Source organism: Panthera tigris, chromosome E1, assembly GCF_018350195.1.
Source record: "Panthera tigris isolate Pti1 chromosome E1, P.tigris_Pti1_mat1.1, whole genome shotgun sequence".
NCBI lineage: Eukaryota > Metazoa > Chordata > Mammalia > Carnivora > Felidae > Panthera > Panthera tigris.
Genome location: NC_056673.1, coordinates 60,856,800 through 60,874,996, shown reverse-complemented (window position 1 = coordinate 60,874,996; position 18,197 = coordinate 60,856,800). Strand labels below are relative to the sequence as shown.

General features: G+C 55.9%; 2 protein-coding genes and 1 pseudogene across 3 annotated transcripts in view; 1 reads left to right on the top strand and 2 right to left on the bottom strand.

Annotated features, from left to right (window-relative positions):
* The window catches only part of TBCD (tubulin folding cofactor D), a 158,686-nt gene extending 157,960 nt beyond the window's left edge, over window positions 1–726 (bottom strand). The window contains exon 1 of the mRNA XM_042967304.1: window positions 427–726. Within this exon, the coding sequence (XP_042823238.1) occupies window positions 427–610 (184 nt within the window). The 5' untranslated portion in view covers window positions 611–726. The remainder of the gene's footprint in view (window positions 1–426) is intronic.
* Window positions 727–2,177: 1,451 nt separating this feature from the next.
* FN3K (fructosamine 3 kinase) lies at window positions 2,178–12,620 on the bottom strand. Of its 2 annotated transcripts, none has more exons than XM_042965974.1 (6): window positions 12,417–12,620; window positions 9,532–9,728; window positions 7,450–7,541; window positions 7,058–7,140; window positions 3,592–3,714; window positions 2,178–2,737 (listed from the first exon to the last, which is right to left on the bottom strand). In XM_042965974.1, the coding sequence occupies exons 1-6, from the start codon at window positions 12,555–12,557 to the stop codon at window positions 2,399–2,401; spliced, it is 975 nt and encodes a 324-aa protein (XP_042821908.1). In that variant the 5' UTR covers window positions 12,558–12,620; the 3' UTR covers window positions 2,178–2,398. The 2 variants fall into 2 exon arrangements, with proteins under 2 accessions (XP_042821908.1, XP_015398142.2); XM_015542656.2 differs by having other exon boundaries at window positions 2,183–2,737; window positions 9,532–9,683; window positions 12,417–12,614.
* A 2,894-nt stretch (window positions 12,621–15,514) lies between these two features.
* On the top strand, window positions 15,515–16,626 carry LOC102951230 (annotated as a pseudogene).
* Window positions 16,627–18,197: the final 1,571 nt, after the last annotated feature.

Genomic DNA, 18,197 nt, shown 5'->3' with positions numbered 1-18,197 from the left:
GAGAGCTGACACCTTAAGGGGAACTACCGCGCGCGCGACCCACCGCCCACCGTGCCCCGAGCCTGGGCTGCGCCGCCCGCCGCTACCCGCCGGGTGGGGTCGGAGATCCCGTGGTCTGCGGCGCGCTGGTCCCCGTCTGCTTCTCCTGTCCCTCCCTCCCGGTCCGCACGGCCGTCCCCGAGAGCCGGGGCCGCCCTGGCGAGGTCCACGCCGGTGTCCTCACGCGGGACCCTGCACAACCCCGCCCTCCGATGACAGGCGGGAAAGGCAGGGCGCGCGGCCCCGGCGCCTCCAGGTGAGGCCGCCCTAGCACACACGCCCGGCTCCCACAGGTGCGCGGCAGGGGGCAACCATCGCACGGGGAAAGCAGCAGCTGCGGCCCGAGAGCGCGTACAGAAGGCCACCGGTCCCGGGCCGCACGCGCACCTCGGAACCGCTCCAGGGCGCCCTCCCGGGCCGCACGGTCGCCGAGCACCGCCGGCAGGCGGGCGAGCAGCGCGCGCGTCTCCGCGCTCTCGCAGAACGACTCGAGGAAGCCGCCGCGGGCCAGCGCCTCGTCCTCCGCCCCGTCCTCCGGCGCGCCCGCGGCCGGCTCCTCGCCCAGAGCCATCCTCGCTGCTCCGGACCGCGCCTGTGGACTGGAAGCTCGGCCCCGCCCGAGCACCGGGACGGGGGATGCCGGCTGATGCAGACGGAGGTACTACTGCTGAGGCAGAGGGGGCGGCTACCGACGCTGGCCCCGCCCCACGACCTCCGACCTCGCGCCTCGGACCCGCTACGGGACGCGCCGGCCGCCAAAATAGTGCGCAAGGAGGCGGGGCCGGGCCTTGTGGGGCGGGGCCCGCGTGAAAGAGAGCCTGGATCCCGCGAAGCCGGGAAGTCCGGGGACCGGAGCCTGATGCGCGGCCTGGGGGCGGGGCCAGAGAGAAGGCAGGGCGGGGTCTGAGGTGGTGCTTTCGATTGGGGTGGGGTGGGGTGGGGTGGGGTGGGGTGGGAGGTGTGGGGGCAGTCTGAGCTCGGGGCGGGGTGGGGTGGGGTCTGAGCCTGTCGGTGGGGTCGGGGCGGGGAACCGGGCCTGAGCTCGCTCGTGAGGTTGGGCGGAGGGGGTGGAAATCTGAGCTCGGGGGGGAATGGGGACTGGGCCTGTGGGTGGGATCGAGGTGGGATCGGGGGAAAGCCTCTGAGCCCGTGGGTGGGGTGGGGACGGAGCCTGTGGGTGTGGTCGGGGTGGGGGCGGGGGGGGGGGGCGGTGAGTCCGAACGCGAAGGCGGGGTCTGAGCTCGTTGGTTAGGGAAAATCTCTACCCGTGGCAGTGGGGGTGGGCGCAGTGGCCTGCGCTTGGCGGCGGTGTCGCGGCCCCAGTAGCCGGAGGAGAACCAGGCCCCATCCCCTACGTGGGGCCCGGCTCCCCCTCTCCCCCCGTCGCACTGTCACATCCCACAAACCTGAGTTTTGCGACAAAGGCAGTTTCTGTTTTGAAATGTCAATTGTCTGGAAGGATGCCTCCGGGGTGTTCTTTCTAGAAAGTCTTAACAGGCTCACACCTGTCAATGGGACCAGTCTCCTGACCGCGAGGCCCGCTGGACAAACAGTCTCAGAAAAGAGAAATTTGGGCGCCCTTATCACTGGGAAATTGGTAATTTTGCAAGGAGTAATAAAGGCGTGGTCTCATCTCCAGCCCCGCACTGTGAATGGCCAGTGCCCCGCAGACCCTACCCTGATGTAGCTTGCCCTGGGCCCTCCCTTCACGGATGACAGCCCCGGCATCTCCAACCAACTGGCCACCCCAGCCACCTGACCACAGTGGACACCCACTGACCAAGGCTCTCCCCCTGCCCTCGCCCCCTTTTTATCTAGCAGAAAACACTCCAGCTGGAAAATGGAGTGTGGGAGCAGCGCTGGGCAGTGGCTGCGGTCCAAATGCCTGGTCCCCACGATATCCAGGGCCTTTCCTTCCATCTGCCCCGCCTCAGTAGGGAGGGCGCTCAGAGCCCCACTCAGCCCCAGAGGTGCTGCTCAAGAGGTGAGACCCATCTCCTGGTCTCCAACTCTGCCTAAGGCACAAACAGGAGCCCAGAGTCCACAGGGAGATGTGACCCCAACTTCCACCTAAGCAAATCCACCTAAACGCATCCCAGATGTGTTTCTATAACATCATGAAAATACCCAAATTCCCCCTGGATCATGACACATAATGATGCTGTTGGAAATCTGTCAGGTGCTCCGGGCCCTCTGCAAACTAGCCCAACTGCATGGAGGATGGAGACACAGGTGAACAAACACACACACACTTCCATCCCTGAAGCCCAGCCGGACTTTATTAGTCCCGGAAACCACCTCTGGTGTTGCTACCCAGAGTTACTCACTAAGCAGGGAGGCAGGGGATGCAGGCTGGCTGCTACTTGAGAAGCTTCCTCATGGTGCCCAGGGACGGGCTCCTGTACTGCCGCCCAAAGTGGTTCCAGTGGTTCAGGTAGTTAAAGAGCTGATAGAGCAGGAGCCGCCTGTCAAACCCCGGAGCCTTGGGAATCTTCCGGTGGTAGGCAGTGAAGAAAGATCTGGGAAACCCCCCGAACATCAAAGCAATTGCCAGTTCAAATTCAGAATGTCCATAGAAGGAAGCTGGGTCATAAACAATAGGCCCTGAGTCATCCTCAGCCACGTTTCCTGACCAGAGATCCCCATGAAGAAGGGCAGGGACGATCTCTAGACCACAAAACAGATCCGGGATCTTCACCTAAGAAAATAATTATTGCACACAGAGTCATCATGGGCCTATGAGCCACAGCCTCTTCACCCAATACTTGGAAATAAGGCAGAGATGACCTCATGTTTGTTCAGGGTCCAACCATAGCCCAGTCTACCAAGCCCAGAGATGAGGGGATCGACTGAGTCCAAGAGAATGCAACATCATTGTACTATTTACTAATTTAGGTTTGGAAATTCCACAGCCCTAATGACTTCCATACAATAGCGACCTCAGTGGATGTGGTCGTGTAGACTGTGAACCGTATAACCTGAATGGAGGGTTTTTTTTTGGGGGGGGGGGGGTTGGTAATTTAGCAAACTTTCTCCACCATTCTTTAATTTCACAGAACACATATGTCTGCACCTGTTCTGTATACTACGAGTGCTATGGGTTATTTCATTAATGAGTTAAATTTCACCCTGGAATGACACACAAATTCTGTTTTTAACATTTTGAGAGTTATATTTTAAACTAGTCACTCTGGGGCATCTGCTGGCCACATCTCCAAGAGGTGAGACATTCGTGCTTTGGAAAAGAAGAAAAGGACAGGGTAAGAGTGGATAAGAAAGCAATAGTAAATGCCACAATTTATGGGCCAGGCACCTATGTTTGAGGTTAAGTATTTGGTGACCTAGCCAGTGAAAGTTGTACTCAGGGCCAAGTATGCCCTCAGGTACCTTCCCCTTCCCAGTTTCCCCATCAGGCCAATAGTCAGGCACTTATGTGTCCACACTTGACCAGCTCTGCTCCATGGCTCCATTCTACCAGAGGGCTCCACACAAATATGGAGGATAGCCCATAAAAGAACAGCCCCTGTCCCAGAGAATAGCCTCTGCACCCACCTGTAGTTGTGACCACAGTTCTCGTGCCTCTCGGTCAGCATAGTCCTTTTCAATGAGGTCCAGCTGTGCTTGGAGACGGTGCCGGGCAAAGAAGGTCGACCAGTCATCCTGCCACTCATTCACCTGGGCGACAAGGGGCCAAGGCTGATGCTGCTGCAGCTGGTGCTCACAGGACAGCTATACATGGAGACTGCCCAAACCCCGGGACAACCACTAACAGAACACAACAAATATTACAGCTAGCCAACAGAGGAGATAGGATGGAGTCATTAAAAATAGTCCAAAAGAAGGCAGATGAACAGGAAAAGGGGAAACATAGAACAGATAGGACAAATAGAAAACAAACAGCAAAATGACAGATTCACCCCTAGCCACATCAATAAGTACATTAAATGCAAAGGGTCTAAATACCCTAGGTAAAGGGCAGAGACAGATTGGAAAAATAAAGCAAGACTTGATTCCAAGCTGTGTACAAGAAATGCACTTTATACATGCGAACACTAGTCGAAAGAAAAGCCGGAATGGCTATGTTAATATCAGAGTAGATTTCAGAGGAGAGAATATAAAGGAGGTCATTTCACAATGGAAAGCAAGTTAGTTGATAAAGAGGACGTAATAATCCCAAATTTCTGTACCCCTAATATATGGCAAATAGGCTCATGAACAGATGTTCCACATCATTAACCATCAGGGGAAATAAAACGTCAGTGAGACACCACTGCACACTCACCAGGAGAGCTTGAATTTTAAACGGAAACCACCAAGAGTGGCAAGGATGTGGAGGAACTGGAACCCTCACCCCCTGCCGGTGGGAATGTAACATGGTACAATCACTTGGGAAAGTATTTCTGCAGTATTTTTCTTAAAAAGTTAAATGTGAACCTACTATATGACCTGGCCATTTCCCTCCTAGGCAATTACCTAGGATAAATGGAAGCATGTGTCTACACAAACTCTTGTAAACAAAGGTTCAGCAGCTTTATTTGTGGAAGCGAAACCTGGAAACTACTCAGATGCCCGTCAGCAGGTAAATGGGTAAACAGACTGGTTCATCATGGGAAGGAACGGACTCTGAACACTTGCAACACCATAGATGAATATCATGAAATGATTAAACTGAGTGAAAGAAGCCAGAAAAAGCCACGTAGTGTATGATTCCATTTATACTAAGTTCTATGAAATACAAATTTACCTACAGTGACAGAAAGCAGATCCATGGCGCCCAGGGTCAGGGAAGGGTAGGAGGATGCTTCAGGTGATGCATATACGCACCCCAACCATGGGAACTGGTTCACAGGTACCTCTGCATGCCAAAACTTATCACTTTGTACACTTTAAGTGTGTGGTTTGAGGCACCTGGGTGGCTCAGTCGGTTAAGCGTCCAACTTTGGCTCAGGTCATGATCTCACGGTTGGTGAGTTCGAGCCCCGTGTCAATCTCTGTGCTGACAGCTCAGGGCCTGGAGCCTGCTTCTGATTCTGTCTCCCTCTCTCTGCCCCTCTCCCCTGTTCACACACTGTCTGTCTGTCTGTCTGTCTGTCTCTCTCTCTCTCTCTCTCTCTCTCTCAAAACTAGATAAATATTGGGGCGCCTTGGTGGCTCCGTTGGTTAAGCGTCTGGTTAAGGGCAGTTAAGGGCCCACTCATCCTCCCAAGGAGTAGGACCCTCCCGCAATTTCTGGGCTGGGACAGATGCTCCATCCAGGACCATCTGTCACAGAAGGAAGAGGTGGACTAAGTGTTCTCCTGACCCCTTGCCCCTCCCTGGCTCTTCCCCGGCCCCTTGCCCCTCCCCGGCCTCTCCCCAGCCCCGCCCAGCCCCCTTTGCCCCTCCCTGGCCCCTCCCCAGCCCCTCCCAGGCCTCTTCCCCCTCCCAGGCCCCTTGCCCCTCTCCAGCCCCTCCCCGGCCCCTCCCTGGCCCCTTGCCCCTCCCAGGCCCCTTCCCCCTCCCAGTCCCCTTGCCCCTCCCTAGCTCCTTGCCCGCCCCTTTCCCGCCCCTTGCTCCTCACAGGCCCCTCCCCAGCCCCGCCCCTCCCAGGACCCTTCCCCCTCCCTGGCGCGTTGCCCACCCCTTACCCCCTCCCAGGCCCCTCCCTGGCCCCTCCCAGGCCCCTGGCCCCTTCCTGGCCAGTAGCAGCTGAGCTAAATAGGTTCAGTGATCCTGGAGTGTAAAGGGGGACATAGGGGCCGCCTGTGTCCCTAAGAGACCAGCCCCATTCTCATTGACTTCACAGACTGGGGCTCTGTGTATGATTTCATTCCTTGGTTCTTTTTTTTTTTTTTTTTTTTTTTTTTTTTTAACATTTATTCATTTTTTGAGAGAGCATGAGCAGGGGAAGGGCAGAGAGAGAGAGAGAGAGGGAGTCACAGAATCCAAAGCAGCAACAAGCTCTGAGCTGTCAGCACAGAGCCCCACGTGGGGCTCGAACTCACTCAGGAGCGGTGAGATCATGACCTGAGCCTAAGTCAGACACTTAACCGACTGAGCCACCCAGGCGACCCTCCTTGGTTCTTGAAAAGTCACTGGGCAAGGTCAACTGAGTCTTTGGAGAGCCCACAACAGCTCTTAAACTCAGCATCTGAAGCAGGACACCAGACCACATTCAGCCACACCTGCCTGGGACCAGTACAACTGTGTGGGCCACCAGCCCCAGGCAGATGTGTAGGCCCCAGGGGAGCTGGCTTCACCAGAGATCCAGGGAGTCCCAACAAGCTTGGTAAAGCACTGTGTGTGTGGAGTTCTAGGGACCCCAGATGTGAGGGCTGCCCCCTGTCTGGGATCACAAAATCTGGCTCAGGCTTCATAATGATCTTACCCACATGACATCCACCTGGGAGGCTCGCCGTCTGCCCACACGGGAGAGACAGAGAGGGACAAACGGCTACCTACTGGATGATTCCACTACATGAAATGTCCAGAATGAGCAAAGCCACTGAGACAGAAGGAGGTGAGTGGTTATCAGAGGCCAAGGGCAGGGGGAATGGGGGTGACTGCTAATTAGCATGTGATTTATTTTGGGGGCGATGAAAATATTCTGTAATGAGACAGTGGTGATGGCTGCACAACACTGTCAATATACTAACAACCACTAAATCGTACATTTTAAAATAATGGAGTTTATGTCATGAGAATTACAAAGGCCAGGACTTAATCCCTGACCTCACCTGCTGCCTCACTGCCACCCACTCCAGTCCCCACACTCATCACACAACCCTCTGCAGAAAGGCCTTTGCACCTGCTGTTCCCTCTGCTTAGATGCTCTTCCACCCAGCCCACAGCTTCCCACCTCCGCCAAGCTCAGCTCAGGGGTCTGCCCTCCTCTCCCAGACACCCCAGTTCACACCCCGCGTTCAGAAATCAGACAATCTTCATGGCACCCTGTCACCTACAAGGGCCAAGGCAACCAGCACTGGGGCACTGGGAATGGTCATCAGCTAAGCAGGGACGTCCTCCCCCAGGCTCTCACCTGAGGGATGAAGCCACAGCATGTCACCGTGTGGAAGCCAAACTTGCTCACATACTGGGGCTCAGCACGCTCAGTCCTCCGGCCTGTCAGCAGAAAGAGCTGTTGTCCTCCCCTTCAATGCCAGACCTCAGCAGAGCCCCCTCAGCAGAGGGAGAGGCCTGGGCTGCACTGCTCAAACGGGGACAGTCTGAGGAGCGCCAGGGCCCTCCTGCCTCAGGCGTGCTGGACAACAGGGCTGGGAGTAACCGGGGTCCAACCCCACCCACTCGTCAGTGCCATCAGAGTCCCCATTTAACAATCTCATCTTCACACGCAGCACAAGGGAAGTCGGTGCGCATCGCCACAAGCGCCACCCCGGGGTAGATACACCTGGGTCAGGGGCCACAACGTACCCACTGTGTTCTCCTCCTCCTTCGACTTATCCCTGAGCTTCTGGTTGTAAAGGTGCAAATCTGCCATCTGGTCTCCGAGTTTTGATGCCTGACTGAGGATACAGGAAATGCAAGCAATTAAAACAAGAAATAACCACAACCAGTTAGAAGGCTCCACTCTGAGAAATGTTTTAAATACCTTAAAAACTACTCTCCATTCTTTAAAAAGGGAAAAATGAACTGTAGGCCATGACCTTTTCTGAAAAACAGGATAGTATAAAATCACAAGCGCAGGGGGCGTGTGTGTGTGTGTGTGTGTGTGTGTGTGTGTGTGTGTGTGTCAACAGAAGCCTTAGGAGGCGCTGGGAACAGGAGTAAAGGTTTAAAAACTTACATTAAGGAAAGACCAGCTCGGAAGGTTTGTAAAAAAACAAACGTAAATCACATATAAAAGACAGGTTGAGGGGCGCCTGGGTGGCTCAGTCGGTTGAGCGGTTGAGCGTCCGACTTCAGCTCAGGTCACGATCTCGCGGTCCGCGAGTTCGGGCCCCGCGTCGGGCTCTGGGCTGATGGCTCAGAGCCTGGAGCTTGCTTCCGATTCTGTGTCTCCCTCTCTCTCTGCCCCTCCCCCGTTCATGCTGTGTCTCTCTCTGTCTCAAAAATAAATAAACGTTAAAAAAAAAAAAAAAAAAAGGTTGAGGGGCACCTGGGTGGCTCAGTCCATTAAACGTCCAACTCTTGATTTTGGCTCAGGTCATGATTTCACAGTTCATGGGATCGAGCCCCACATCAGGCTCTGCACTGACAGTGTGGAGCCTGCTTGGGATTCTTTCTCTGCCCCTCCCTCACTCAAGTGCAAGCTATCTCTCTCTCAAAATAAATAAATAAACTTAAAAAAAACAGACTGAGATGCTATTCATGCACCATGATGGGCATGGGCCATTCTTTGCTGATGGAGCTGCAGGTGGTTTTATGTCTTCTTTATGTGAGTTCTTGTTTTCCACCTTTTTTAAACAAAATACACACAACTTTTTTTTAACATTTATTTATTTTTAAGAGACAGAGATAGAGCACAAGCAGGGGAGGGGCAGAGAGAGGGGGAGACACAGAATCCGAAGCAGGCTCCAGGCTCCAAGCTGTCAGCACAGAGCCCGACACGGGGCTCAAACTCGGGAATGGTGAGATCGTGATCTGAGCCTAAGTTGAACACTTAACCGGCTAAGCCACTCAGGCGCCTCTGCATAACTTTTATTTTTTATGTTTATTTATTTTGGGGGAGGAGGGGCAGAGAGAGGGGGAGACACAGAATCTGAAGCAGGTTCCAAGCTCTGAGCTGTCAGCACAGAGCCCAACATAGGGCTCAAACCCACTTACAGTGAGATCATGACCTGAGCCGAAGTTGGACACTTAACCAACTGAGCCACCCAGGCACCCCAAAATACACGTAACTCTAGTAATTAGAAAAAAATTTCAGGACTTCGGATAATTACTAGATCAACCTCACTGGGCCCGGTTTGAGCTAACATGAGTGCATTCTAAAGCATGAGGCCAGGGATGGTTCCAACACGCTAATTTGATGCTGATTCATTGGAGCCAAAACACACAGAAAGCAAGAACTCCTTGTCTCTGTCAAGAACCCGGGGGCAGGGGTAGGATTCCTGGCCCTGCCTCTGATGAGCCACACTGGCAGCTCAGCAAGAGCCTGTTCCCCTTCCCTCTCTCGTCCCCCTCCCTCCCTCCCTCTCTCCCTCTCCCTCCCCCTTTTCCTCTCTCCCTCTTTCTCCCCCTCCCTCTCTCTGTCTCACTCTCTCCCTCCCTCTTTTCCTCTCTCCATCTCCCTCTCCCTCTTTCCCTTTCCCTCCCTCTCCTTTTCTCTATCTCTCCCTCTCTCCCTTTCCCTCCCTCTCCTTTTCTCTTTCTCTCCCTTCCCCCCTCTCCCTCCCTTGCCCTCTGTCCTCCCCCTCTCTCCCTCCCCATCCCTCTGTCCTCCCCCTCCCTCTCTCCCTCACTCCCTCTCCCTCCATCTCGTGATCTCACAATCTCACGCACTCTCTCACACACGCACACGCACACATGCACACGCGCACACACATGCACACTCACCTGCTCAAGCTCCTCATCTTCAGATGCTCCATCACAAAGGCAGCCCCTCCTCCCGGCAGGTCAATCACCTTGATTGGCCGTGGTACCCGAACCAGGCCTGTGGCCTGGAGGGCCTCCAGGCTGGCCATCTCTCCCTGGAACATCTGCCGGGCCTGCATCCAGAACACTGCCATGAGCTCCGAGGGGCCCCTGCAGCCCTGGACAGAAGCCACCAAGTGGGGTCACAAGCACCCAGGACCTACAGTTACTGAAAGCTAGCTGGAGAGCAAGACATCAGCCCCTCAGAGAATGGGGTGCAACATGGCCCCCTTCAGATAGAAATGGGATCCAAGGGTGAGGCTGTGCCTGGGGCTTGGGGCGGACAGGATGCTGGTGCCCCTGCCCTGGGTGCTTGCTCCCAGAGGTGAGGAAGCACAGGTGCAGGGGAGGTTCTGGAGGTGCTGGGGGTGCTACTGGGGGCCAGGGTGTGCTGTGGGGTCACAGTGGGAGTGTCGGGGGTGCTGTGGAGGTACAGTGGGAGTGTCGGGGGTGCCCGGGGTCATGGTGGGAGTGTCAGGGATGCCCGGGGTACGATGGGAATGTCGGGGTGCCTGGGGAGTACAGTGGGAGTGTCAGGGGTGCTGTGGGAGCACAGTGTGAGTGTCGGGGTACCTGGGGGCACGCTGGGAGTGTTGGGAGTGTGTGAGAGCATGGTGGGAATGTTGGGGTGCCTGGGGATACGGTGGGAGTATCGGGGTATGGGGGGCATGCTGGGAGTGTCAGAGGTGCCTGGGGGTACAGTGGGAGTGACAGGAGTGCTGTGAGGGTACAGTAGGAATGCTGGGGGTGTCTGGGGGGTACAGTGGGAGTGTTGGAGGTGCTATGGAGGTACAGTGGGAGTGTCGGGGGTGCCTGGGGGTACGGTGGGAGTATCGGGGTGCCTGGGGGCACGGTGGGGGTGTCAGGGGTGTTTGGGACACGGTGGGAGTGTCGGGGGTGCGTGGGGAGTACAGTGGGAGTGTCGGGGGTGCCTCGGGGTACAGTGGGAGTGTTGGGGTGACTGGGGAGTACAGTAGGAGTGTTGGGGGGGCTGTAGGGGCATGGTGGGAGTGTCGGGGGGCCAGGGGGTACAGTGGGAGTGTTGGGGGTGCCTGGGGAGTACAGTAGGAGTGTCGGGGGTGCCTGGGGGCACAGTGGGGTACTGCAGGATGCTGCCAGGTGCCACAGAGGTTGTAAGGTACCTCAGGGGACTGTGGGGGTGCTGCACAGGGTCTGGGTGGTGCTGTGAGATGCAGTGGGGTGCTAGGGGTTATCTGTAGGGTGCCTTGGAGTGTGGATCAGTGGAGCGTCTGGAGCTGGGCATGGGTGCCCTTCCAAGTTTCCTGCCCACCTCACTGCCTCCAGCGATCACAGGAGAGGAGGAACCGCAAGGGCAGGGTGGGGTGGCATGCCAAAGGGACTGGGACACACATTTTGGGCAAGAATTCGGGGCAGAGAGGTCAGCTGGGCCTGGCTTGGGTCCAGGGCCTCTCCCCAGAGATAAGCACCCAGCGGGGCCTGGGGGGGCAGGAAGGAGGCTCACACCCCACCGAGGAAGAAGACAGGCCGCCCCAGGAGCAGCAGAACAGCCTCCATTGGGACCCAAGGGCTGTCCTACTTCTAAAATATTTCCCACAAATACCCCAATTTTAAACGAGGTGAACACTCACCCCGGGTACGCGACAGAAAGCCTGCTTCTGAACACCTCTGCCTATAGAATTATTCCTCATGAGGCCAAAGCATCTAATGCCATGCAGGAAAAGAACCCCATCCTTCAATTCAAAGTCTCTGAGGGGAAAACGAGGCAAGGCATCCTCCAAACTGCCAGCCCAGCCCTGGAATTGTGAAGCAGGGGTTGCTAGCGCCCCGCAGGGGCATCCAGCAGTCCCCAAACATACAGGGGCAGGGAATACCTGGGCTGCATTCTGCCCGTGTCCTGAGGGCCTCACCTGTCACCTGCTCGCCTACTGTGTGCCAGCACCGAGGGTTTCAAGGGCAAATGGGGAAGCTTTCAGTAGGAGGGTTCCAGACCCCACATGAACCCTGAACCCAAAACTGCTTCCCGGTACATGGGGCTTATTCTGAGAGCGATTGGTTCTGAAACGAAATTCCCTAACAATTCCCCGTGCTAACAGAGCCGGGCTGCTGGACCAATCCCGACCTCTCACCCATCCCAGGTGGGCCCTGCTGCAGGGGGGCTGGGAGGATTCCTTCCACCCACAGCCCCTACCCCCACCACCACTGCTGCACCTCGAAGGGGCCTGGCCCACAGAGCACTGGGGGCCTCAGTGAAGGCCCCCACTAGGGCCAAGGGAGTGCCATCCTTAGCAGCTGGGGGCACTAACTACGGCCAACTTTCTCCATTTGTAAAGTGTCACTATTTTCCATATACGGTCTATTTAACAGCAACACTTTAAGCAGGCACTAACCAGGCCCAACACAAGCACAGGCCCCTGAGCAGACAGCATGAGCCTCTCTCGCTCGGTCCCTCACCGAGTCTTGGCCTCCTCCTCTCTGCCTGCTCCCACCTGTTGAGCTGGACCCACGGGCTGTGGAAGAGGGAACCCAGCGCTGGGACCCAGGGTAGAGGCAGAAGCATCCCAGGACTCCAAGCCTCACCTCCCCCATTCTTGATGGTAGAGAAATTAAAACCAACACTCCTGTGCCTCCAGGCGCAGGATTATTAATCTTGCAGCTGACAAAACCCTGGGTCCCGCAGAAAACGCTTGAGTCCTCCTTGCCGGCAGGTGCCAGCTCCTGACCCCCGCAGTGACGCCAGGCCGCACCTGCGCCCCTCCACCCCCACCCCTTCCCCTCTCCAGGCTCCAGCTCAGGCCGCGGGGGAGGGGGTTTCTGGGGGGCCGCACCTGCGTCCGGTGGTTGACCTTGACGAAAACGGGGCCCGCATCCGTGTCGTAGGCTCGTCCCTCACTGATGCAGCCGCCCCCGGGGCTCCCGAAGGCCCGCAGGGTCGCGGTGCGCAGCTCGGCTCGCAGCAGCTGCTCCATGGGGCGGGGGGGACTCGGGCCGGGAGGCACGGGGACAGCGCAGACGCCAGCCGGGGCGGAGCTCGCTCTCCGCGGGGGCGGCGCCGGGTCCTCGCGGCCTGCGGGCCCCGGGCTGTCCAACCCTTGCGCGCGGGTGGCGGGTGCGGTCACGTCCGCGCGAGCGAGCGGTGGGGGAACGGACCCAGCCCGAGGGCGAGGGCAGACAGAGAGCTTCCCGAGGGGGACTAAAGTGGGGGCGGTGCCCCTCTGCATGTGTCCACACAGTCAGGGTGCCCCGACAATCCGGAGTGCGGCCCACCCTGTAGAGCCTGACCCCCCCCCCCCCCCCCCCCCCCCCCCCCCCCCCCCCCCGGCCAGAGGTTCCAGGATCCCTCGCTGGCCCTCTGCCCAGGCCCCAGCAGGAGACTTAGAGGACATAGTCTAGGGTAGAGCCCACTGTCCCTGGGACCCAGGTCACAGGTCACAGTCCTGGCTAGGTCTCACACTGTCCAAACAAGGCTAGGGGTCTTGACCACATCCTATCCAGCCCCAGGCACTACCCAGCGATACTCGTTGCTCGTGTTGGGCTTGTTCATCAGGGCACCTGGTGGCCATCAGAGATAGAGACTGCTCTGGGGGTTCTGATAACGTGGCCAACCCCACCCAGAACCCGAGCCCTGTTAAGAGACCTGCTGCCCTGGAGAGGGAACTTCAAAACACACGTGGCCATGTGCACACAGGCACACACACACACCTATGCACACGCATGCACAAGGTCATTGAAGAAGAGCAGGGGGTGGGAGAGATTGTGTGGCCATCTTGGGAGAAGCATCTGCCCCTCCACGTCTCCCTCCTCCTAGCTTTTTTCTCTGAGTTGGTGAAGCCCTTCCCATTGCACCTTGAGGCAGGATTCCTGTAGATTTGGGCTCTTGCACATCTATCTGCAAATGTCTTTATTCTTGACTGATAGTTTGGCAGGGTATGGAATTCCAGGCTGGATATGAGGTCCTGTTCTTTCACAACGGAGAAGCTCCTGCTCTAGCGCTTTCCAGCTCATTTGGTGTTGAGAAATTTGAAGCTATTTTGATTGTTGTAAAGCCATTTTGATTCTGTTTGTGTGGAAACTGTTCTCTGGAGGCTTTTAGGGTCTTCTCTGTGTCACCAATATCTGACAATTTCCCAGGGAGGTGGTTGGGGTGAGTTTCCTGCCATCCCCAAGGCAGGACACATGAGCCGTTTCAGGATGGACACTCTCTGAGGTTGTCTTCAGCTCTTTATGATTCCCTCCCTGTTTCCTCTGTTCTCTTTTCCAGAATTACAAATATTTGCTCTAAAGTTGGTCCCCAAACTGCCAGGGTTAGGCACCCGTGAGCCTCCAGGCACCCTGGGGGAGATGCTCATTGCACGCCACAGGCATGGTTTGCCCAAGCAGGGCCTGAACGTGGCAGGTGGCAGCGGCACACATCTTACTGGCCCCGAAACCCAGGCACTTGGGGTCCCTCCCCAGATCTCCCAGCTCCTGTCTGAGCAACCGAATCCTCAGTGAGAAGACACATGCCAAGGAGAGTACTTTGACTTTGCAAACTGGTCTCACCCTCCTCTCAAAGCCGCATTTGACTTTGGGTTTGGTCAGAAGCTCAGTAGGGAGATGTGACTCGGGTACATGCAAACAGCCCCAGGAGCTGAGTCCCCTTTCTCCCTACAGCCAGTCTCCTGGTTCTCCTGACTCTCCAAGAACCAGAATTATGGCTGCTAAGGTGCGGAAGGCACCCAACTGGAACACAAACACAGACAACTGTGACAGTTCTTGGGGCTCAGACATGTCACGAGTGTGGATCTAGGGGGAGGACAGACTGAGGTAATGATGGGGCCGTGTGCACTGGAGGGACTCCCCTGCTTGTTCAGATCCCTCACTTGACATGGAGTCCAGTGGTACCAAGAAGGGAAATGCAGCCCACAGCTGAGTGGGGGCATTTGCAATGGTGCTCAGAAAAGGGGCACCAGGCAGGCAGCAGGGGGGGGGGGGGTGTCCCAAGCCTCTGGCTGCAGCCTGAGCCAGCAGGGACGCTGTCGAGGTGTCACTGCCAGTCCCTCACCCTGGCCTCCACCAGGAACTGGGCTGGGGCCATGCCCTCAGGAAGAGGATTGTTTGCAGAAAGGAAGGGGTTCTGCCACCTCCTGAGAACTCAGCTGCAATCACTCTGATTGCTGCTTCCAGACATATTCCAGCACAGCCACATACTTCTGCCCAGGAGGAAACCCAGGCAGAGAGGCTAGTCTCACACAATATGTCTTTGGAAGCAAATTTCACTGGGAGAACAGGGAGGACAGAGAAAGTGTCCCTGCAAGAGGGGAGACACGCACCGCGTACAGGCAGGCACTCCGGCCGGGAAGCTCAGCTGGGTGGCCGGGGGGGTGTCATTATCAGCCCCCTTTATGAAGGAGGGATCCAGACCTCAGGTGACTCACCTAGGAGCCCCCCGTGCTGGCCCTCAACTCCAAGTGCAGTGTGGTTCCCGTCATGCCAGAGGTGGAGGGCCCAGAGTCTTCCAAGAGGACCTTTCCAATTCCCAACCCTACACTAGAACTGTCCAGGGACACGTGAGTCAGTCTGGAACGAAGTGCCACCCTCTGCCAGGGCTGCGTGCACTGCTCTGCAGCAACTTGAACTTCTTTCCAAACTTGCCTTTTCCGCCCTTATTTTGGCTGTGATTCCGGTTTCCTCTGAATCCCAGAGTGAGCCAAATACCCCCCATAACATACCTCCGGTTTACAGATGTCCCTCCAGCACCGCCCTGCAGAGTAAACAGGAAGCCCCCACAGCCGCCTGGACCCACAGACATGGGGCAGCCCAGGGTCAGACCCTTGTCCACAGCGGTCCCCTCCCGTCTGCCCCCCACCCCCTGCCACCGCCAGCAGTTGGAGCCTAGAATAAACCTAAAAGAGGTCCCCATCCCAGCGGCCTGTGTGGGAACAAAATGGCAGCCCACACGCTGTGGGGTTTGTCTTGTTTATCCAGAGCTTTAGGATGGTGGTCTGGGCAGCCAGTCCTGGTAACTCAGTCCACAGTTTTAGTTCCACTGAGATCTAAACAATGTTTCACACCACCTACTTATGAACCCAAATACAAATCAGAAAAGGAGTTTATAGAACATGCCCGGAAAGCAGGACTGGTCATTCCTCCGGAACGTTTGGAGCATCCCCTACACCTGGCCTGTACAGCTGGCATCTTTGATGCCTATGTTCCTCTAGAGGGTGATGCTCACTTGTCCTCTCTCTTGAAGGAAGGACTGGCACAGAGAAGTGAGTGGTTGAAGAAGAAGGTGACATCACAATTGTCAGTCCGGAAGATAAGAGAACATGATCCGAATTTCAAAATAAAGGACTTCCCTGAAAAAGCTAAGGATATTTTTATTGAAGCCCACTTTTGTCTAAACAACTCAGACCATGACTGACTTCATACCTTGGACATGGTCTGGCACATCAGATATAAGAACGTCCACCGGAGCTTCATGGAGTCTTTAGAACCACCTCAGGTGGTTCAGGTTCACTGTTCAAGTCTGATGAACCAGGGCAACATATATGGTCAGCTCACCATCTGCACGCACACCCAGCAGACTCTGGCCATCTATGACCAGTTTGGCTGGTTGATGTATGGACTGGAAGGTGTGCCCAGGGATGTCCTGGAGTATGTTGTGTTTGAAAAGCACCTGGTAAATCCCTATGGGAGCTAGAGAATGCATGGCAAGGTCACGCCCCCATGGGCACCCCCTAAGCAGCCCATCCTTTAGATGGTGATGATCCCGGGGCCCCAGCTGAAACCCGGAGAAGACTGTGAGGAGCCACAAGGAGAGGCCCAAAACTTCAGCAACCCTGATGGCAAAAATGACTCCTGGGGTGAAACGTGGCTGATGACACGGCCAGAAGCTGTGGAGTCTGGGAATGTGCAGTCAGTCATCTCTTCATCATGCTGTAGAAAGATCTACCTTTGTCCTCTGCTGTCCTGCTTGGGTGTTTTCAGCTGTCTCCTTGGCAACCACGGCTGATGGCTGGGCCCAGGTGGGTGGCTGATATGCACAGCCACGAACCTTCTTCTTCCTTTTTAAACTGTGTGTCTAGCAGCTGAGTCTCAACGAGAGTATGTTTGGATACCTGTTTTTCCTGCAGCAGAGACCATCAGGAAGAGACTGGCAGAATTTTCTTTTTAATTACAAGGCAGGGATCAGAATTTGAAATAAAACACTGTCAGGGTGTTGGACAAAAAAAAAGAATAAACCTAAAAGAGCTCTCAAAACCCAAGCCCTGGAGACGCACACTTGATTCCACTGGTTATAGGATCTCCTGGCGCTTCAGTTAGACTTGACAGACGGAAAGTGAACAGGATGTGGGGACAAAGGGAGATGAATGCCTGAGGCACATGAAATCGTAGTGATGATAAACTGAGGAGGGGGTCACTCAGCCCCTGCACTCAAGATCCTGTGAAGGGTGAACCCTGGGAGGGCACAGCCAGCTGTGGCCCCTGGATGTGGAAACGCGGCCTGAAACCTTGTGGGCGCGGATGGTGCTGTGGGGACTCTGGCTGTGCACTGGCATCCTGGTTCATCTAGACACCAAGGTCTCAGCCCCGCTCTCGTCAAAAGGATGCACAAAAGCTTTGGGGCAGGAGGTAAAGATCAGCTCCCTGAGGTCTCTTTGGCGGACAGGGTGCTGCCCCATAGGGCAGACCGTGAGGCATTCTGACACAAGAGCCCATCTGAGGAAGAAGCAGGACCCAACCCCCCCAGAGATGTGGCCCGATAGGCCGGACCTCTGGCTCTGCTGCCTCGCGGTGTCCGCCCCGCCCCGCCCTGAAGGATAGAGACCTCTCGCGGCCAAGGGGTCCAGGAGCCCAGACCAGAGCTCATCCTATGGGTCTAGTGGAATCTTCCCGATAATCCGGGTGCCAGCAGGCTGCTCCACAAGGGTGGGAGGCAGGCTGCCGCTGGGACACTGTCACACAGCTGCCCTCCGAAAGCATGCCTGGAAATTAGCACTCCTCCCCTGTTTCTGCCAGCTCGACCTGCCCTGAACCCAGAAAACAGTGTGATTTCCATATTGGGCAATTCATCCTCAGATGACACGTAGACAGGGGCTTTCATGGATGGCTCTGAGGAGGTTCACAGGCCCTTGGGTCTGATGTTTATACAATTTTGACAACTCTTTATAAAAAAAAATGTATAAAAAATTATGAATACAGGGGCATCTGGGTGGCTCAGTCAATTGAACGTCCGACTCTTGGTTTTGGCTCAGGTCATGACCTTGAAGTTTGTGAGATGGAGCCCCATGTCAGTCTCTTCACTGACAGTGCAGAGCCTGCTTGGGATTCTCTGTCTCTCTGCCCCTCCCCTGCTCACATTCTCTCTCAAAATAAGTAAACATTAAAAAAAAAGAAAAAACATGAGTACAAAATTAAGTACAAAAGTAGGTATTTTATTTATTTTTTTATCTTGAGAGAGAGAAGGAGCAAACAGGAGAGGGGCAGAGAGAGGGGGAGAGAATCCCAAGCAGACGCCCTACTCAGCACAGAACCCGACACAGGGCTCGATCCCACAACCCTGGGATCATGACCTTAGCCGAAGTCAAGAGTTAGACGCTCAGCTCACTGAGCCCCCCAGGCACCCC